At 31.8% G+C, this 22,479-nt stretch overlaps 3 protein-coding genes across 3 annotated transcripts; all 3 read right to left on the reverse strand.

Annotated features, from left to right (window-relative positions):
* Nucleotides 1–1,799: 1,799 nt before the first annotated feature.
* Nucleotides 1,800–7,879, reverse strand: LOC124889388. The gene is made up of 2 exons (XM_047401041.1): nt 7,531–7,879; nt 1,800–1,867 (listed from the first exon to the last, which is right to left on the reverse strand). Exons 1-2 carry the CDS (start codon nt 7,877–7,879, stop codon nt 1,800–1,802), a joined length of 417 nt encoding a protein of 138 aa, XP_047256997.1.
* Nucleotides 7,880–12,597: 4,718 nt separating this feature from the next.
* LOC107849535 (cysteine proteinase inhibitor 1-like) lies at nt 12,598–12,999 on the reverse strand. Its single transcript, XM_016694091.2, has one exon. It carries the CDS (start codon nt 12,997–12,999, stop codon nt 12,598–12,600), a length of 402 nt encoding a protein of 133 aa, XP_016549577.2.
* Nucleotides 13,000–13,661: 662 nt separating this feature from the next.
* On the reverse strand, nt 13,662–14,051 carry LOC107849536. The gene has a single exon (XM_016694092.1). The coding sequence runs from the start codon at nt 14,049–14,051 to the stop codon at nt 13,662–13,664; it is 390 nt and encodes a 129-aa protein (XP_016549578.1).
* Between the last annotated feature and the right edge of the window lie 8,428 nt (nt 14,052–22,479).

The raw sequence follows: 22,479 nt of genomic DNA on the forward strand, positions 1-22,479 counted from the left end.
CCTGCCAGTTCAGGTGTGATTCTTAGCAGTCATCCTTGTGTTCCAGAACTACGTAGCCAGCGTAGGTTGAGACATCTTAACCTGTCAGATTAGGGTTGATGAGGTGGCTTAACCTGTCAGTTTATGGTCTCACTATTCTCACTTTGAGTACCTGCCAGATAAGGGTCACTCAAAACTGTCCTTACCAGTGGCGCGGTATTGACACCCCTCCAGTTGGGGTAGAGATTGGACTCCAGCTTAACCGTAATGGTATACATGGGGCATGTCGGTTAAACAACTACCTCCCACAGTTTCAGTATTAGTCTCTGTAAAAGAACTCAGACAGTTCTTCAGATATCAGTATACCAGGACTGTTAGATACAGTCAAATTCAGTTATAGCACGGGACTCAGAGAGTTCTACCAGATTTAGGACTGCCAGACACAGTCGCTTATGTATCAGAACTACAGTTCCAGTCATGTATTAGTGTACAGATTTAGCTACCACGTACTCACGATCTGAGTTACTATGTATGTATGTTTGTACTCTTACGTTCATATTCGTCAGTCAGTTAGCACTATTCATGCATGTAAACCATTTGTATTAGCCTACCTCACTCGTATGCTCAGTACTCCAGTGGTACTGACACATTTGCGCTATGGTGCTTTCTTTTCATGTTACACCATAGGTCCAGAGCCACGAGTTCCAGACTAGCAGTAGCTTTCCAGTCGCAGTGTTGCAGTGAGTCCTCATCCATTCGAGGATAATATGATTTGATTTGTTTATTTATTACTTCAGTTCAGTTTTACGGGGTTAGTTGGAGACATGTTCCTTCAACTCCTTATTCAGACAGTACTTAGAGGCTTTCAGATTTAGTTAGATTTAGCTATCAGATTCAGTATTCAGTTTTATATTCAGTTGTCTTGGGTATTCATTACCCCATGGATGTTACTATATCTCTTCAGTTAAACCTTATGGTCTACATGTTCAGATTTTCTGCGTATTATATGTATATTATGCATTGTACAGGTACAAATATCAATCATGGATTAGCTTATGGTCTCTCGGGGTCATGAGCACTGTGTAGTATTCCGATTCAGAAAATCGGGGCGTTACACTCATCTTCATAGGGCGCCATCCCCTAGTTGACATCTTATTTGTCTTCATAGGGCACCATCCCCTAGTTAACATCTTATCTCGTCTTCAGAGGGCGCTATTTAATATTTTATTTCGTCTTCATAGGGCGTCATCCCCTATTTGACATTTTAGGAAATAAACCTTCCTATTTTTTCTTCTTTATGTCTTCATAGGGTATGACAATCCTTAGTTGCATTTTAAGGAGCAAATATCCTAACACTTTTTCATGCATATTCATAAGGCATAACTTCATTTGGTTGCATTATTGAGAATAGGGTTCTTATTTTATTGCGTACCTAGCCTAGATTTCTGTCATTTTTATTTATTTATTTTTAAATTTGTTTATAGTTTTTTAATAACTCACAAAATTTTTCTAGTGCAAACTAGGGCAGAAAATTTTGTTCGTTCTGCTTTGTTTTCTTTGATGGCTTGCAGGTTTTTCTGCAAAGCACAGGTTTGATGCCGAGAATGGAATTTCATCTCCGGTCAGAATATAGAAGAATGATCAGGTTGAAGATTGTTAGAGTCAGCTCCGCATTTGTAGCAGCCCAACATCTCAAGAGACATCTTTTTAGCTTCTTATCAGGAGAACAAGAATCTAAAGTATTCTATGAACTGTTCTTTGGTAAAGTGTCAATAATTCAATCCAAGTTTCAAGTTCAAGTCTCAAATCTAACTTCAAGATCAAATTTTGAGATCAAAGTACCCACCAGAAGAAGGTGAGGTAATAATTGAAGATCCAAGAGGAAAATCTGAAGTAAGAGAATCAAGACAAATAGAATAGATAGAATCTTGTACTTTTATTTCTAGTTTCATTTTTTATGTAATAAAAGGAGCAATGAATCGGAAACTCGACGGGAGCTCAACTCGACTCTCCAACTCATCCATTCCTTCCTACACCCATTTGGACTATACGTGACATGATTCTCTTATAAATCGAGATATGTAGACTGCTCAAAGCAAAGGCTCAGTCACACCTCTTACCCAATATTTATTTTTTTTATTTCTGAATAAATTGTTGGGCAAAAAATTAGTCATGTTTACTTCTTTGCTTGAAAATTCTCCATATTTCCAAGCAAAGAGGGGCATTCTGTAAACACTTATTTTTTTTATCAAACCTATCGTTTTTATATCATTTTAGTGCTCAATTTATTTATTTTTTATTTTAAGGGCTAAATTAGATATTTTAAGTTTATATATTATTTTACAAGGTTTGTTAAAAGTTTTAAAAACTACAAAAAATAGTCAAATTTTAATAAGCTTTTATTTTATTACTTATTTATTTATTTATTTTAAAAAATAATAAAAATTATATTTGTCTTGTTATTTTAACTTTTAATAAAGAATCTAGTGATATTAATATTTTTTAATCATATTTCTAAGGCTAGTTATTTAGATTTTTTATATTTTTATTAACTTTAAATAGATTTTATCATTTTTATTTTTATTTAAAATATTTTAAAAAAATAAACTAAACAACTCCATCACCCGTTACCTCCACTGCCCATTACCTCCACTACATAACACAACTCACACCCCATTATCCCATATTTTCCCTCTACTCCACACGACACAACATATACACAAGCACATAACAAGGAAGGAGGGATTACATGGGAAAACAAGAAAAACATTAAGAAAAAGAGAAGACAACAAGGAGAAGAAAAAGGAGAAGAAAAAAAATAAAGTCAAAAAAAAGGGGATTAGAGAAAAAGAAACAGAAAGGAAAGACAAGAAAAACAAGAGAAAATCAATGTTTTAGTTTAAGAAAAACTAAAGGAAAAAGGGTGGCGACTTGACTTGAGTTCAAGTTCGGGTTTCGTTTGAGTTACCGGAGACGACGTTCTTGCTTAGATACTTGGGTTTAATTGGTCATAAAGGTTTCTATCTCATCTTACATTATTTATTTTATCAATGTTGTCGTGAATTAAAGCATGAATGAAATGGCTTACATGATTTCATGTTGGTCAATTTATCAAAATTGTGGATATGTATTTGTCTAGAGTTGCTGCTCGGCTTGTTTTAAATTACATTGGCAATATCGATACCCAACCTATGCTAATGGAGAATTCAAACAATTCATTATTGCTGCAAATAGACACACATGAAAAGATTGAAAATTGGATAGAATCTGTATATTATTTGTTACCTAAAAAATAATATTGGCTACCATCATTATTACCTTATGATTATCTATCATTAGTTTGGCATTATGCACGCCAATGGTTATCCAAATAATATCAAAATCATTGTTTCTTTCATGGTTCTTGGTAACCATTATTAATTGACCAGAAAACAATTGAAAAGAATCATCAAATAGTGATCGCCTGGTATTAGAATAAATTTATGAATTAAGCATCTCCATCTATTTTTTTTTAAAAAAAAAAAGTGGCAACTTAAATATCAATGAACTGTATTCCATCATATTTACATAATTCTATAAAGTTTCATTAATTTTTCTTTCTTTTAATTTGATTTCGTTGTATACGTGAGTGGATGTCCCGTTAGTTAGGTCTTTTCCCATCTTCTTAGTGTATGTGTGTATGTTTGGTTTAAGTTCAAATTGACTAATTAGTTGCTTGCGTATTTTAACAAAAATGTCCTCTAATGATAGTTTGGTAGCAATGTTACGTACTAGTTATGTATCCTTTTAATTAATTTTCTTTCTATGTAATTATGTCTAGTTCAAGATTTTTTTTTTCTTTGTAATTTCTATTAGCATTTATAAGGATATATTAGTGTCAAGTTAATTTGTTAGGATCTTAGAGTTTAAATTTATAGGCTCCTTTAGTTTTATATCTAGAGAGATACCAAATGGTCATGTATAATTGTAGTTTAGTTGGTTTTGGGTTTATTTCAGTTAACGTTGAAGTTGAAAAGCCCTGCTACCAACCATTCGTTATAATAAAAATCAACATACTATTTTAAAGCCGATCTATTTGAGTTGGGTAGATTCTAAACCTATTAGTTGCTTATCTAGACTTGGAAAATGGGACGATTCATAAATGCCTCAAAGGCGCGAGAAATATATCAAAACTCGTGGTAAGGCCGAAAAGTACTACTATCGGTAAGCCATGCATCAATATAATAAATATATTTCAAAATAAATAAAAGCGGGATAGAAGTCACTTTTAGGCTAACAAATCACCTATATCCAAAAGATTAATTTAAGCCAGACATAAGTCATTAAAGCGACCGTGCTAGAACCACGGGACTCGAGGGGTGCCTAACACCTTCCCCTCGATCAACAGAATTTCTTACCCGAATTTCTAATTCGCAGACCAAAAATAAAGAGTCATTTTCTTTTGAATAGGGATTCAATAAGGTGACTTGGAACACCCAAACTCAATTCCAAGTGGCGACTTTGTAAAATAAATAACCCCTTTTCAAAACGTCACTTTGATTGGAAAAACCCATTTTCTCTAAAATCAACTCTCTAGCGGGGTTGGATACGGGGGAAAATAGGGGTGTGACATTCCCGATAGATCCCGACTCAGGACAAATAATAGTATAACAAATAAAAAACATAAAAATACACAAAAAATGAGATAACACACCGCTAGATAATAAAGAAAACAAGACATCAACAAAATAATACTATAAACTATTTATTCGAAATCATAGACATTACCGAAACACCATGAAAAAAAAACTACAGGCGCAGATACAAACAAATCACTCGTCCCTACTATTGTGGACGAACTCTGATCCTACCCATTAGCCATCTACCCTAATCCGCCTCCTCCAAATCTTTCTATCAAGAATCATGTCCTCCGTAAACTGTAACTGCTCCATATCATACCTAATCATGCTTGCATTTCTCCCGAGCTCATTGTTAGTAGATGTTATAACATGACACTCTATATTTACCTAGGAATTTGACTTAATGGTAAATAAAATGAGTTATGAATCATATAAGATCTTTGGTTCAAAACTTATCGAAAGCATAAAAGCACTGGGTTATTTTTGTCTCATCTATCAAAGCATTGATGGATAGAGTTAATCATGCTTGAGCATTGAATGCAATGATTAAATTCAATCAAAATAGTGAAATGAAAAATATTTAACCGCAACTCACATTTGAAAGTACATATTTTGTAACTTATGTTATTTTTAATTGAGAAAATGCACCATTTTTACCCTGAATTATAAACGAAATTACTGAGATACACTTCAATTAAAACTGTATTTTTGGCATCCTTAAAGCCTACGTGACACACTGCGTGAATCAACATACTGAAGATCCACGTAGGCTCTTAAGGTTGCCAAAAATATGATTTTAATTAGCTTAGGGGGTAATAGGACCCCCTTTAAGTTGAGATGTGTCTCAACAATTTCGTTTATAGTTCATGGTGGAAACAATGACTATTATTTCTGGTGTTTCTAGTTACTTTCTTTTTCACAATTTCGAATAAACTTAATAAACAAAGTTTGGTAAATATTTGCCAAAGACCAAAAATGTTCACTATTGATAAACTTAGAGGAGCAAAAGTTGATAATTAATTGATACTTATAGTACTTTTTTGAATCTACTAGAAAAAATAAATGACTATTTTAAGTAGGCTCAAACGCCAAGATTTAATAAATCAAAAACTACAATAATAAAAGTATAATTTTTTTAATCGCAAGAAAAGGTCTCATAATTTATAATGTTACAAAATGAACAACACATTAATAGCTAGGGACCTTTCTTACGGCAAGTATTTTTGTAGAACTTCCTTTTTCCAAATATAAGCATACAATTTTATATTTCTATTTCCCTCAATAACAAGAGCAACATATATTTCAAAAGAAATTATCGAATTATTTGTTGTTACAGCAGCAGCCTTAATAACCTTTTCAAAAGTCATATTGGTCTTAGTCCTCTTGTTATATTCATCAATGGCTAATTTTATAAATTTTATCGCCTTAGGATCGGTCGACGATAGTGGTTTGAAAGTTTTTGAATTTGCATAATTTTTACCGGTGAAAGCATTGGCCGGAATAATTGCGTATAAAAATATAGAGAGTAGAAGGAAGAAGATGTGTAATTTGAGAGCCATTTTAGATTGTAGTGTTTGTGATTGTGAGGAAGTGCAATGTGTTTCTGATATTTATGTTAGTTTTCACATTAATAAAAATTTGATTGAGCATTTAGTGAAGATTATATATGATCTTATTTTGTTTTAATTTTTTTTTTCCATTATAGGAGATCATATAAGAATATTGAGATTTTATGATATTTATTAGTCAATGTTCAATTGTCAGAATATTTATTAGTCAGAGTCAAACTCTTAAATTTGGTGAGATATTCTACTTAGATATTTGGATTAATTAATTTTTTAATTAAATACTTTAATTCCTAATAAATTATTTCACTTAGATACTTTAGATTCAAATTTTGAAAAACTTGTGCGTATGAAAACATACGAAAAAAAATTGTCCAAATTTTAAACGGAAAGTATGTCTAATTGAATTACTTAATTAGGAGTTGAAGCATTCAATTGAAACAACGCTGAGTTCGAGAGTCTAAATGAAATACTTTGATAAGTTTAAGGGGCTGATTATGTATTTAGCCTATATTTATTAGTCATCGTCAGACCCTTAAACTTGTTATGTATTAAGCCTTTATATTTTGTTTAGTGTCATATTTAAGTTAAATAAGAAAGATCTTAGATGGAATCATTAAAATGGAATTTAACTCTTGAGGTCTCGAGATTCGCTACAATGAAAGCTTTTCACACAACCTTTCTTTTCTCCTTTTGACCACCATCATTGGGGTTGAGGTTGGGGTTGGGGGAGGGGGGGGCAAAGCTACACTCATTATGTCTGATATTAGTCAGATATCATCAACACAGATATGCTTTGCAGAATTTATTGGGAAGTCCATACGAAACTATATATATCATCAGTAGAGGGAGTCACTCCTACAACTCTCTCATCCATATTATAAACTCGCAGAATGATCCTAACGATACCACTCTCCTCGTACTTCCTAGTGAACTCGCTAAGCGTGAATACTATATCACCATAGACTGTACTCATACAACCTAATAGCGTATTCTCCGGGTCAAAATCTATCGTGAATTCTGCATACCTTTCGGGCGGTAAAGATGGGTAAACATAAAGACATAACATATGATAGTAAAGATGGGTAAACATAGAGACATAACGTATGAACTATCACCAGACTTAGAAGAAAAACTTGAGCTCCAAAAGAAAAAATAAATATTTAACTAGATGGTATATGAATATCACAAAAAAAAAAAAAAAAAAAAAAATTAGCTACACACATTAACATGGACAAAATTTTAAATAACATATTATTTAAATAATAAATATTTCTAAATGTCCATACAAACTCATAGAAATTCGAAGGAAATAAGTTTTATATCATTGTTCTTAGAATTTTCAAAAACAACCACTTTACATTTACTTTCTTCATCGAAATCTATGGCGGAAATTGTCAATTCATAAGTGATGCCATTATTATCAACTCGAAATCTTCCATTCAATACGCTCTGAAATACCAATTCGACATCAAGCGATCGGCTATTTTCCGCGTTTAGTCCAAATTTTGCGATGTTCACCACTTTAGGATTATTTGTATCTTTTATGCGTTGCCAATCGCCATGTGATGGAGACGAATCTAGAGTATTCATTACATGTTCGGACGAATTCAGTAACTTTCGATTATCAGTTGTAGCAAAAACGACACAGGAGATGGAAGCAATTACTACGATCGAAAAAGTCAACAAAAGAAGAGAATTGAATCTAAGAGCCATTTTTCTTTTAAGATGAATTTGATTATAGAGTGCTTAAGACTAATTGGTGAGGATATTATTTATAGAACAATGTGAAAATTAATCTGGTTAGAATCGTATGAATAATTATTAGATTATAGTTGGCAAGTAAATTATTTACTAAATAGTCTAATTAAGGAAAAAAGGAAACGGTATCAAAATACAATTTTGACTAATTAAAATATATTTTAAAATTAAAATATTCACAGAATATATGGTAAGAGAAAATATATATGGTAAAGAGATTAATAATTGATATCGACTACAATTCATGCTTTGTTGCTAAGAGTTAACCATATCGGGTTTTGAAGAATTTTTGTTTAAAGGTTAGGTTTAATCATATCGTCATGATATCTGGATTATCGTATTATTTTTTTGGTTCAATTTTAATTTTGATTAAGTGATATGTGACATAACACATGGATTGATTTTTAGCCGAAGGTCTACGTGAAACAACCTCTCTGCCTCTGAAGTAACGATAAAATCTGCGTACACTTCACCTTAATTAAGAAAAAATTATTTATAGGAAATTTTTAAAGGTAGTCTGGTTAGAATTAATTACTTTGTGGTACAGTAAGATTATGTTGTATTTATGATATTATAGTTAGCTTTCACATTAGAAACGTCATTAAATTTTAGTTGACATAATAGAAACATAATATTTTTTTTTATTTCTTTTTCCAATTTCTTCACCAACTATTCAAAAAATGAATGTAATTAGTTTTCTTTTTATTTTGTTCATTAATCTACATAAAAGAAAATATCCATACGTACATACTTCGAAGATGATTTATGAATATCAAGAAAAAAGAAAATTCAAGAACGTATAATTAATCTATATCTATAATCTATATCTATATCTATAATTTATAATCTATATTTATAATCTATATCTATAATCTATAATATATTAAAAGTGTGAATACCCTTAAAAATATCATTTGAACTTTTTACCATTAAAAATATCCGTAATAAATAAAATTGTCTTTTCACTTTTTTTTATATATAAAATAATACTTGATTATTTTTCTAATATTTAATAATAGTCATTTAATAATTTCCTTAGTATTAGGACTTTAGCACCGTTCCTTATTATTAGGACTACAATTGTTTCCTTAGTATTAGGACTTTTAGGAGTACTTTTCAGAGTTTAATTAGGATAGTCTTCTAGGTGATAAATATTTACTTTTTAAAATTGTTATAAAGTTAGATTTAGTATATTACCTTTCTTCATCGAAAATGTTTTCTTATTGATAAATATTTACTTTTTAAAATTGTTATAAAGTTAGATTTAGGATATTACCTTTCTTCATCGAAAATGTTTTCTTATTGAACTATTTGGTTGATATTTTTTTAGAGGACAAATTTTAAACTTTTATAAATTGAAAGAATAGGATTCCACAGTATAGTCATCACATAATTTTATTTATGAGATATTAAACTTTTATAAATTGATAGAACAAGATTCAACAATATAGTCGTTACATAATTCTATTAGTGAGATATTATTCTCTCAATAGATTTTGTATTTTTAATATTAATTTTTTTAACATGTAGACCACTTAATCAAATAATATTAAAATATTTAAATAATGGTGATCTTTCTTTTGCGTCTCTAATATCTTGTGTAATTTATAGACATCATATTTATTCTAAGGAGTTTTTATAACTATCCATTCAATGAAGGAAGTGTCTTATAAAAGTGATTTAATCTTTTTTCTTTTTATTAAAAATCTCTGTAACAGACAAAATCTTCTTTTCACTTATCTTTTTATATATAAAAATATTACTTAATTATTTTTCTAATATTTACTAATAAACATTTAATTATTTCCTTAGTATTAAGAAGACTTTAGCACTGTTAGTATTAGCACTTTAATTGTTATTATTATTAGGACTTTTAGAAGTACTTTCCTTCGTATTAGGACTTTTATTAGGATTGTTTTCTAAGGAGAAAATGGTCTATTACCCCTTCAACTTTTAGTCGAAATCTCAACTACACACTCAACCTTTAACAATTACTTCTACCAAAGACTCTAAAATCACCAAATTGGTCATCTTCAATTCCATCAAAACCACTAAATTGGTCATCCCCAACAGTGACACCCACTTGATTAAAATTGATTTTGGCAATTTAACTCAGATTGTTGATCCTAAAAGAGAAAAATTGTTATAGACTTAGCGTTAACTGAGGTAGTAAAAGCTATTATTTTTAGCTTTTTTATCTCCATCAAGCATTTGATATAATTCCTTTTCTTAATGAATTTTTCTAAAAGTTATGACTAAGATTGCTATCTGAACAATGGAAAGAAAAAGGAGAGAATCTGGGAAAGAAAAGAATGGAAAGAAAAGAATAATATTAAAGGGAAAGAAAAGAAGAGAATATATATACATGTATTAAAGAATAATAATTAATTTTTTTTATATTAAAAAAATAATTTTACGTGGAAATTAGGTGGTATTACATGGCAGGTGTGTGTTGCTCACTTTCCATCACGCATCTGGGCGTCAGCGTTTCCATTTTTAAATAGTTCAGAGGGGTCATAGGTCCCCTTCAAAGTATAGGTGTGTAGTTGGGATTTGGGGTAAAGGTTGGGGGGAGGGGGGGTATTTGACCATTTTTTCTTTTCTAAGTGATAAATATTTACTTTTTAAAATTAGTATAAAATTAGATTTAGGAATATTACCTTTCTTGATGGAAAATATTTTCTTATTGAAATATTTGGTTGATATTCTTTTAGAGGACAAATTTTAAACTTCTATAAATTGATAACATAGAATTCCACAATATAGTTGTCACATAATTCTGTTTATGAGACATTATTCTCTCAATATGTTTCATATTTTTAATATTAGTTTTTCTATCGACCACTTTATCAAATAATATTATTATATTTGAATAATGGTGACATTTCTTTTTCTTCTCTAATATCTTGTGTAATTTATAGACATCGCATATTATTCGAAGAAATTTTAATAACTATTATTCGGAGAAAAACCCTTATAAAAGTGATTTGAACTTTTTGCCCTTCATAATACTTAACTTTATTTCAAATATTTAATACAACCATTTAATTGTTTCCTTAATATTAAGACTTTACCACCATAATTTTCTTAGTATTAGGACTTTTAGGAGTACTTTCCTTAGTACTAAGACTTTAATTAGGAGCATCTTATAGGTGATAAATATTTACTTCTTAAAATTGTTATAAAATTAGATTTACGATATTACTTTTCCTGATGGAAAATTTTTTTTTTAATTAAAATATTTGGTTGATATTTTCTTAGAGGACAAATTTTAAACTTTTATAAATTGATAGAACAAGATTCCACAATATAGTCGTTACATAATTCTTTTTGTGAGACATTATTCTCTCAATAGGTTTTGTATTTTTAATATAAGTTTTTTCGATATGTAGACCACTTAAACAAATAATATTAAAATACTTGAATAATGATGATCTTTCTTTTTCTTTTCTAATATCTTGTGTGATTTATAGACATCGCATATTATTTTAAGGAGTTTTCATAACTTTCCATTCAAAAAAATTCTTACAAAAGTAATTTGAATTGTTTGCCCTTCATTAAAAATTTCCGCAATAGACAAAATTATGATATCACTTATTTTCTTTATATATAAAAATAATACTTAATTATTTGTCCAATATTTAATAATAGTCATTTAATTACTTCCTTAGTATTAGGACTATTAGGAGTACTTTTCTTCCTATTAGGATCATTGGTACCATCTTCAAGGTGATAAATATGTACTTTTTAAATTGATATAAATTAGGTTTAGAATATTACATTATTGATGAAAAATATTTTCTTATTGAGATATGTGGTTGATATTTTCTTAGAGGATAAATTTTGAACTTCTATAAATTGATAGAATAGGATTCCACAATATAGCCGTAGTAATTTTGTTTATGAGATATTATTCGCTAAATAGGTTTTGTATTTTTAGTATTAGTTTTTTGATATATAGACCACTTAATTAAATAATATTAAAATATTTAAATCATGGTGATCTTTCTTTTTCTTCTCTAATATCTTGTGTGATTTATTCTAAGGAAGTGATGTGTTTGTGAAAATTGCAAAAATGAAAAAAAATTAGAATGGATATCATAGTGTTGTAAGTTTGTTATCGTTCACTCCATCACTGCATAAAATTCATCAATCGCATGACTTTGCATCAAATTTTGGCACTTAATATTGGGGAGGATATAATTATGAATTAAAGTGATGCAGTAAACTTTGAGGATGATGGGGAGAAAATAATGTTAAATTTGATCTCTTTGTTTTAAGCTATTCTTAAAATATCATTAAAGATTAAACTTTTAATTAGTTTCATACAATATTGTGGTAGATCTTTCTATTAGAGTTTGCATCAGTGTTAACTTTAGTTAATTGTTGTGTTTTATTTATTAATTTTTGCTATAGATCCTCATATTCTCTTCTTATTTATGATATTATACTTTTTTTTTTTGTTATTTGATGTCTAATCATAGATTAATATAATTTTTAATCATACATTGATTGTTGTGTAATTCTCTTATAATCTTTTTAATTTTTAATATGATACACACGTGCAAAGCACGTACACTATACTAGTATAAGATAAAATAGTAAGTAACATAAAATGAAATACTAAATTAGAGTTATTTATTTGAAATATATTATTTAAATAATTGATACTTCTAAATGCTTACAAATGAAATGAGTTCTCTAGCATTATTCTTTAAACTTTCTGTAACAACAGCTTCATATTCATTTGCTTTAATAGTAAATTCCATAGCAACAATTGTAAGTTGAAAAGTAATTTTATAATTATCAACTTTAAATCTTCCATCCGATACGCTCGCGAATTTCAGTTCAACGTTTTTTATTCGCTTGTTTTCTTCCGTGACTGCAAATTTTGCGATGTCCATCACTTTAGGATCCTTAGTATTTTGTATCGACTGCCAACCACCATTTGCCAAAGACGAAGATAGAGTTTTCGATACACGTTTATCATTTGCTGCGAAAACATGACAGAAGGTCGAAGCAATTACTATCATCGAAAGAGTTGCAAAAGAAAGAGAATTAGATTTAAAAGCCATTTCTCTTTTAAGAAAAAAAAAATGATATTTGTGTGCTTAACATAAATTTATAAAGGAATTATTTATAGGTAAATTTGAAAGGTAGAATTAAATGAAGAATTAGTTGGGATGATAGATTAATTACTTCATTGTAAAGTAAGATAATCTTGTATTTATGATATTATAGTTAGTTTTCACACTAGATTATTGAACTTTAGTTGACTTAATAAGAACATAATATTATTCTTTCGTTCTTTTTATTTGTCATAGTTTCTTTTTTTGAGAGTCGAATAATATGAACTAATTAGTCGATATGAGAAAAGTTGTAACTAATTACAGTACTATTTGTATAGTTTTTAAATATCCAAATTCTAAATTTTAATATACTGAATTGATCTAATCTAATTTAGCTTTGAAAATTAGTCAATAACTCTCGATAAGAAATGGAATTCAGTTATGCATAACTCATATAGACAAAGAGACCAACAAAGATCCTATTGGCAGCGGCACACCCAGAGTGCGCCCTGCAATGCGTGATCTGAATTAATCGAAACTCCAATATAGATACCGGACATTAAGTAAGAAACCAAACAATATAGACAAAAGAGTAAGTAATACAAAATAAAATGCTAAATTAGAGTTGTTTAATAAATATTTCTAAATGTGCATACACTTAAATTTTACTAAAAGTCATCGACTGAAATAACTTTTTTAGCATTGTCCTTAGAATTTTCGAAAACAACCACTTCTAACTCGATTGGTTCTTCGAATTCTGATGCCAGAATTGACAGTTCATAAGTGATGCCATTATTATCAACTTTAAATCTTCCATCAGATATACTCAGAAATTCCAATTTAACCAGTAATTGGCTATTTTCCACATTTACCGCAAATTTTGCAATGTCCATCACTTTAGGATCATCTATATCTTTTATCGACTGCCAATCACCATTTGAAGGGAATGAATTCAATAACTTTCGATCATTATTTACCGCAGAAACATGACAGAAGGTGAAAGCAATTACTACAATCAAAAGAGTAGCAGAAAGGAGAAAATTGAATTTAAAAGCCATTTTTGTTTTAAGAAGAATTTAATATTAGAGTGATTAACACTAATTGATAGGGGGTTTATTTATATGAAATTTAAAAGCTAATTTGGTTATAAGTATATGAAAAATTAGGTAAGATGATAGATTAATTACTTTAAAAGAAATTATGGTTGCCATTAAATTATTTTACTAAAATAGTCTAAGATAAAAAGATATTGTTTCAAAAAGGAGATGTGATCTGAAAGTAATTACAATTTTTCTGATTAAGGAAGATTTGCTGCAATTTTTTTTTTTTAAAATTTCTATTGACTTGAATTTGACATTACTGTCAAATAAAAAGTTAGTTATGTTCTATTGTTTTTCATATTTACTCCAAATTCTGATTAACACTAGTTGATAAGAGGATTATTTATAAGCAAAAATATAAAATTAGTAAGTCTAATTTGAAGCAAATGAAAAATTAGGATCATTTGTATCTTCATAATCAATTCATTACTAATATCATTAATTAATATAGTAAGGGCCCTCAAAGGTAGGCGAAAATACATCGATAGTCTCTTTAAATCGTCAACAATAATTAGTTAGACATTTTTATCATACTAATGATCAGATAGACATCGCTTCTTGACAAAAGCGTGTCTTATAAACCCTCAAACTAATATATCGAACCGTATATTTTTCACTTAGATTTAAGCGCTTGAAGCTCCATAAAATTATATTTTTTCTTTCATAGTTTTAAGCACTCATGAAGACCGCATTTTTACCCTCTTCCTCCTCCTCCATCAACATTTCCGCCACCAAAACGTCGACCGGTCCAACCAACAATTGCAACCAACAAGTTTGGAAGTTGAACAAGACGATACATACTTCTAAGATGATTTATATATATCATGAAAAAAGGAAAAATCAACTACCCATAATTAATATAGATAAAGAATAGGTAACATAAAATGAAATATTAAATTAGGAGCAATCAAAAGAGCCAGCATTTCTTGAAATACCAACTATAATGGTACCAATCTTTATGAATGAATCCAACCACATGTCTTTTTAATACCACAAAAAAAAAATTGATAATAGGCATACTTTTAAATGCTCAAACACTTAGGTTTTTAAGCAAAAGATTAATTGAAGGAAATGAGTTTTCTAACATTGTCCGTGGGATTATCGAAAATAACTACGGTATGTTTTTCCGTCACCTCGAATTCTGTGGTGACAATAACCAGTTGATAAGTGATGCCGTTATTCACAGCTTGAAATTTTCCATTCAATACACTCTCAAATTTATAATCCCTGCCTTCCGATCAACTATTTTCAGCATTTACCGCGAATTTTGCAATGTCGACCATTTTAGAATCCTTCAAATCTTTTATCGGGTGCCAACCTCCGGTATTTGTCGCACGGTTGAGTGAATTCGATAATTTTTTATCATTATTTATTGCAAAAACATGATTGAAAGTGAAAGTAACTACTACGATTGAAAAAACCAAAAAAGAGAGAATTATATTTGAAAGCGATATTTCTTTTAAGAAGAATTTGATTAGTGAAGTGATTAACACTAATTGGTGGGATAATTATTTATAGAAAATTTTGAAAGCTAGTTTGGTTAATTAAAAGCAGACGAAGATTATGTTGTATTTATTATAAGATTATCTTTAATTTTCACATTAAAAATGTGATGTAGCTCTTGTTGACTTAGTATAAACACAATCTTATCCTAATTTTATTTTTATTTTTCTTTACCTAGGATAATACTATAAGAATTTGAAATTCTTTATAACTATATCATGTTAAAAAAGATTTTACATATATTTAGGCTTTAGCACAAAATTAATATATCAAAAATAGTCAAATAAAACTTGACTTTCATCCCTAGTAAATGGCTTTTTTCCCCTCAACTAATTAATCCCTTAAAAAATGCTCGGAACAATTATTTAATTAGATACTTTATGTTATTTCTAGATTTTTAAATCTGTATTCAAAATAAATTATGAAAAATAAAATAAAGTTCAAACTATTTCAAAAAAATAGTAAAATAAAAGAAAAGGATGAAATTCGAGTCCATTGAATTCACAATTTCTCCTTAAGAAATTATTCTATTCGAGGTTTGTTGGCTTAGTAAAAATATGATCGTATTTTGTTTTTATTATTTTTTCCTTAACGTCAAATTATATAAGAATTTGAAATTTTATAGAGTAATATAAACATCGCAAAATTTTATCAAAACCTAATAAAAAGATTAAATAATATACACCATAACCTATTGTTTGACAATAAAATTCTCGAGACTGAAAATAAATAACTGAGACAAGAAAAATACTGTATCAATCGATTTATTGACTTCAATAAGTGAGTGTTACAATCTCTATGATTTCTCTGATTCGCCTTTTTTAATTATAAATTCAAGGCTTCGAGCTTGATCTTGAACTTTAACTTGAACTTGACGGATTTGATCTTGACTTGTGCTTGAATCCAAGGGCTTGATAGCTTGTTCTTGAATCTTGCGGTCTTGATCTTGAACTTGATTTGAAGACTTGATGAACTTGATCTCGACTTGTACTTGAATCCAAGGGTCGTTGAGCTTGTTCTTGAATCTTGTAGTCTTGATCTTGAATCTTGAGCTTGTTCTTGAATGTGTAGAGAAATCTTGAAATCTTGAACTTGTTCTTGAATGTGTAGAGAAATCTTGAAATCTTGAGCTTGTTCTTGAATGTGTAGAGAAATCTTGAGCTTGTTCTTGAATTTGAATTTGTACAGAAATCTGCTGCTTTGATCCACGAGCTCTCTCTTGCTTCTTGTTAAACTTGTTCGTCCCTTTTCTGAATTATGATCCCCTATTTATAGTTGTAGGAAGTAGAGAATCACGATAAACATGAACTTCCTTTGACCAATCAGATTTAAGTGATATGACATTTCTTATGGGCTTTTAATTTACTGCATCATCTTGACACGTGACATGATCTCATTGGCTCCTTTACTTGACTTGGCATGCCACGTCATTTGACATGTGGCATCAAATTAGGCCTCTAGCATATAATGACATCTTGGGCTTGCTAAAGTGGGCTCAGTCATTTGTAGCCCAAATTAACATGATGATATCTTGGGCTTGATAAAGTAGGCTAATCATTTTTAATCTAAATTAATGGACTAACTTAATTAAAAGAATTGGACTTTAATTAAACCCACATTAATCCACAATATTTATTTGGGATTAGTATATTTTAATTTTAATATTATCTGAATTTTATATGAATAAAATTTTATTGCTTACAAAGTGCCCATAATTCAAGACTTGTCAAGATATTTAAATATTCATAGACTAGTCTTGAAGTATTAAATTTTAATTTAATTAAAAATCAAGTGACCAGTACATGCACGTCGGTGAAGTAAGGACGATTTAGGCATACATGATAACACGATGAAATAGACAAATCATTACATTGTAATGTTTAAATGATCCATTTGGAGAATATAATATACCTTAGTGGATTTGAATTCCACTTTAATAGGACCAATAGCAACTTAGATTCCATGTTTAAATTGGAATAAAAAAACTTGCCAGTTACCTTTCTGTTCCATGTCTCATTCTACTTTATCCAATCTTAGGAATTAATCACCATTTCTTGTCTCATTAGAATTTCATGAGTTTTGAATTTAACATGGACTAGAAATACCTCCCCTTCCACCGGCTCCAAGTATCTTACAGTCGAAACTGAAGATGGGTTCCAGCAGACTCAAATTTTGAATCACACTCCTTTGACTGGTTGGTATGTAAGTTCGTGGCCTCCTCTCAAGAATCCATTCTTCATGACGAACTGGACTTCGGTACAAACCCCAAATTCCGATCAGTCATTCAAGTTGTTCTCTCTTTAAGCGCCAGATCATCATCATACGAATATCGCAACTCCACTCCCTAGTTTGGGCCATCGTATGGCTTTAGGAGAGATACAACGGGGAGCTGCGATGACACTTGAGGGAGAGTATCATCACATCCCTGGGTATTGGGAGTGGACAGAAGATATACTTGATAGGAACCAAGAGACTTTGAGCAAGGTACATATTTATGATGCCGTTTATGCTCCGTTTTTTACCTATGATCGTAACTCAGATATATTCCAAGCATTTTGTGAAGCTTGGTGCCGCAAGACAAATACACTTCTCACGTCTATCGGGGAATTATCTATTTCTCTATGGGATTTGCATTCTCTTGGAGTCTTGCCAATTCAAGGTGTCCTATATGAAGAGGTAGTGCCTGAGGCCAAAGAACTTACAGGTTTAGATGCAAAGAAGGTAAGGTACATTTTCCGAACTTGTGAGTACTTGTTTGCAGCCTTTCATAATCTGCGGGATACTAGCCAAGAAGTGTCATTCAGGGATTGGAGAACATTCTGGTGCAAGAAACCTTCGAAGTACGGCCCTGCTCCACCAAGGCAGGAAAAAAAAATTGCTCGCCCTAAATTAACTCACAACCCTAGCTGGGTTTTGTCTGATACGCGAAGGTGGTCACATGCTGAAGAGAAGGTATTTTTTGATCTTGGGGTGAACCGCAACAAAAAAGATGATACATATTTGGCAGCTTTCTTGTCTTGTTGGTTGTGCACTTTTATTTTTTCAAGTATAAAAGGTGACTTTATTCGTCCTGGGACTTTCAAGATGGCATGCATGATGGCGAGTGGGAGGAAGGTCGGCCTTGCAATACCAGTTCTGGCTAGCATTTATAGTGGACTAAACAAGATATCTTCTTCAGTGTGACTCGATCAAATCAAGGTTTGTTTTCCTATCCACTATGTGTATGGTTGGATTGCTCATTATTTCAGGATCCATTATTTATTTTCCAATGGGCCATTCGTCCCTACTATGATCGTATACTCCGGAGAGGGCGGTGCAAAGTATTTTGACAAAAATGATGCAAGAAAATGTATTCATAATGGGGAGAGCGCGGTTTGGACTTCCACCATGCAGGATAAAATGCATCCTTACTTTTATGTGGATACTGAGAATGCCCTAGCATTGGAGATGAGCTACTTTATGAGTATTCGTTTCAGCTTTCTCACACTTAGATGCAGAAACTCATTTATCATTGAGTCATATAGTCCACACCGCTTCAATCGACAGTTTGAATTTTATCAGAATATTCTGGACATCATGAAGAATGACATTCATACTGACTCTTTAGACAAAGGACTAACATTTTGAAGGATTTGCACATTGACCCGATCATTATCACGAGTAATTTTTTCTTTCATTTCGCCAAATGTAGACGAGTTCTTCGGAACCAACTATCAGACTTGGTCAAAAAAGACTCATGGGAATTTCCTTGGTCATCACCTACAGACTTTAATGGGCATCGTTGGGTCGACTACCGTCATGCATTTGGGGAATTCTGATGAAGTACCTACAAATGAGGCCCTTATCACTGATGTTCCTCCTTCGAATGCCAAGTTGCCAAATCAGCATGCAAATAAGAGATCTCACATGCCTCCGGTGGTATACGAGGGTAAGACTCCTACTCAAATTACTCATGTCTCCAAAAGGTTGTCCCAAGATTAAAGTGAGAGTAGTAGCAGAGACCGCTGCTGGAAAAGAGTAAAGGTACATTTCGACAATGTGAAAAGTATTAGTCTACCGGCGGTTGAAATTCATGATAACATGGATAATTCTTTGAGGACTATACCAGCTCTTGCTGAGGAGGTATGATTAAGACATCTATTTCACCAAGTGTATCTACATGACCCCCTTTTTTATTAATCCCTTTTTTTTTCTTATGCAGCCGGCCAATGTTACAGCCGTGTTGTGTGAAGGGTCACATGATAGTGATGAGTCTGTATGGTCCAGATCTGATGGAACCACCTTCCATAATTAAAATGGGAGAAGGGCGAACTTCTATTTCTTGTAACAAGGTTAAAGCAACCTTAGATTCTGACATCTGTAAGCCTCCATTAGCGGTTATGTCGGTGTTTAATAGAAAGAAGGTCGGCCTAGATTCTCAGAAAAATTATATCTCCTCTCTTTGGACTGTAATTCAAGGTAAGCTTTCGAAGTGCGATGTTGATTATGCTTCTTCCCTTAAAGATGAAGTCCAGGTAATCATCAAGGAGATGGATTGTAAGGACGTGGATATTTCCCCATTGAGAAAGTTATTGCATGACTTCTTTGACCTTGCTGCTTCATATGACCAAGCACGATCGATGCTTTATGACATGAATGAGGAAGCCGCAAGAGAAGAATTATTTTATGTAGCAGGGAAACGTCACACATATGCCATGCTTAAAGAAGATAAGAAGGTTAAAGCATCATCCTCCATTCGGCAATCACTACAAAACATGAAGAAGAAGATAAAAGAATTGAGTAGAAAGGCACAGGCTTTGGAGCGTCTTTTAGAGTAAGCCGAGAATGAAGACAAAGAAGCAAAGCTAGAGTCTTCTATTGCAGCCAAGGAATTCGATGCAAGCTTTGACGCAGACTTATCAAATGGTGTAGATCCGAAGAAAGAGCGTCTGGAAGCTATGCGACCAAACTTAATCAATTACAAGTTATGTCTAGATTAGACTTAGGAGATTTCTTTTTTCTTCAAACTCTTTTGTCGCTTTATTTTAGCCTTTCATTGAGTAGTTAGATCTATTAGTTGTAATAGAAACTCTATTGCACTTCCCTTAATATTCTTTTTGAATTTCAACTTCAAGAATTTCTTGCTTATTTTGATATGCTTATGTTGTAGTACTAAACTTTGGCTTTCTCTTCAAATTTGTTGACTATTGGCTTCATCTTTTTCTCACAACCGGTTTAGACTTGAGACCTTGGTTCGGAAGCCTTAAACATCAAGGCCTTCAACTTGTGGTTGGTGGATTTGTGCTCCAAACTGCAGGCTTTGGGTATTCTAAATCCTATTAAAAGAACTTCATTTCCTTTTGATGGGTTGACCTCATTGAGCCACAAGTATTTAACATAATTCCAAAACTTAATTAAAATGTATGCAGACTTGACTTTCATATGACGGATCAAACAGGGACATACATTTTTTGACACTCATGTAACTGAACTCAGAATGAAATTCCAAGCGCCTATGTACCTCAATAAAGAGGATCAAGTCACAACCTAGTTCTGGGTGAGTTTTTTTTTTTGTGTGTGTGTGTCCTAAGTTTTTCCTAGGCCGCCTCTTTTGAGGTTTTCAACCTAGCGGATATTTTTTTTAGCCGTTCACAGTTTATACTCTTGCGGGCCGGAGTAGATATGCAGTTTATACTCGTGCCTTAAGGAGTGTCATCTTCTTTCAAGGATAGTACTTCTTCAAGAACTTGGCATTGATGAGGCCAATCCTCACACCATCTGCATCGACAAGCTTGTAAGCACCATTTGAATATGCCTCTTGTACAACATATGGTCCATCCCACTTCGGAGTGAATTTTCCCCCTAACTTACGAAAAGTGATAATGGGTCTTCTTACTGCAAGGACTTGATCTCCAACTTGGAAGCACCTCAAGCGAACCCTTTTGTTGAAATAACGAGATAGCCGGGCTTGGTAATATTCAAGATTTTGTTGAGCCTCCAGCCTCTTCTTATAAAGAACTTCTAACTCCGCAAGACGCAACTTAGCATTTTCTTCATCGGTGAGCCCTTCTTGAATAGCTAGTCTCAAAGAAGGTATCTGACGCTCAAGTGGCAGAACCGTTTCAACTCCAAAAGAAAGTGAGTATGGAGTTGCTTACATCGGTGTACGGTAAGTTGTCCTATACGCCCATAAAGCTTCTTCCATTCGCTTATGCCAGTCTCGATTGGACTTGGAGACAACTTTCTTCAGCAAGTTGCATAAAGTCTTATTGAACGCTTCGGCTAGACCATTGGCGGCAGCAAGTACATAGAAGACTTGCACTGCTTGAAACCGAAGAAATCGCAAATTTTGTTCATCAGCTTATTATCAAATGGCTTTCCATTGTCAGTTATTATGTACTGAGGAATTCCAAAGCGGTAGACGATATTCACTCGGATGAAGTTTGCAACATTTTCTTTCTTTACTTCCTTGAGAGCAACAACTGCAACCCATTTCGAGAAGTAATCTGTCGCGACCAAGATATATAGGTGTCCACCAGAAGATTTAGGTAGTGGACCAACAACATCCATTCCCCAAGCATTGAATGGCCAAGATACTACAATTGGATGTAGTACCTCTGGAGGTTGATGTATGAAATTTGCATGGAATTGGCAAGCTTTGCATCTTCTAGCATAGCCCAAACAATCTTTCACCATCGTTGGCCAATAATATCCCATCCTTTTAATGTGAAAATAAAGCTTCGGGCCAGACTGATGTGATCCACAAACTCCCGAGTGCGCTTCTTGCAAGGCTTGGATTGCTTCTTCCTCTGCCAAATACCGTAAGAGAACTCATATAAATGATCTTCGGTACAGTGTGTCTTTGTAGTAAAGGAAGTGAGGTGCACGACGATGAATGTCAGTC

Source organism: Capsicum annuum, chromosome 12, assembly GCF_002878395.1.
Source record: "Capsicum annuum cultivar UCD-10X-F1 chromosome 12, UCD10Xv1.1, whole genome shotgun sequence".
Lineage (NCBI taxonomy): Eukaryota > Viridiplantae > Streptophyta > Magnoliopsida > Solanales > Solanaceae > Capsicum > Capsicum annuum.

What these genes read in the sequence shown, in the direction of transcription:
- LOC124889388 (XM_047401041.1), bottom strand. Translation starts at nt 7,879, where the DNA reads ATGGCTCTTAGATTCAATTCTCTTCTTTTGTTGACTTTTTCGATCGTA. An exon ending in CATAGATTTCGATGAAGAAA is followed by an intron (nt 1,868 to 7,530) that starts GTAAATGTAAAG and finishes CTCTTACTTCAG; the next exon opens with ATTTTCCTCTTGGATCTTCA.
- LOC107849535 (XM_016694091.2), bottom strand. Translation starts at nt 12,999, where the DNA reads ATGGCTTTTAAATCTAATTCTCTTTCTTTTGCAACTCTTTCGATGATA.
- LOC107849536 (XM_016694092.1), bottom strand. Translation starts at nt 14,051, where the DNA reads ATGGCTTTTAAATTCAATTTTCTCCTTTCTGCTACTCTTTTGATTGTA.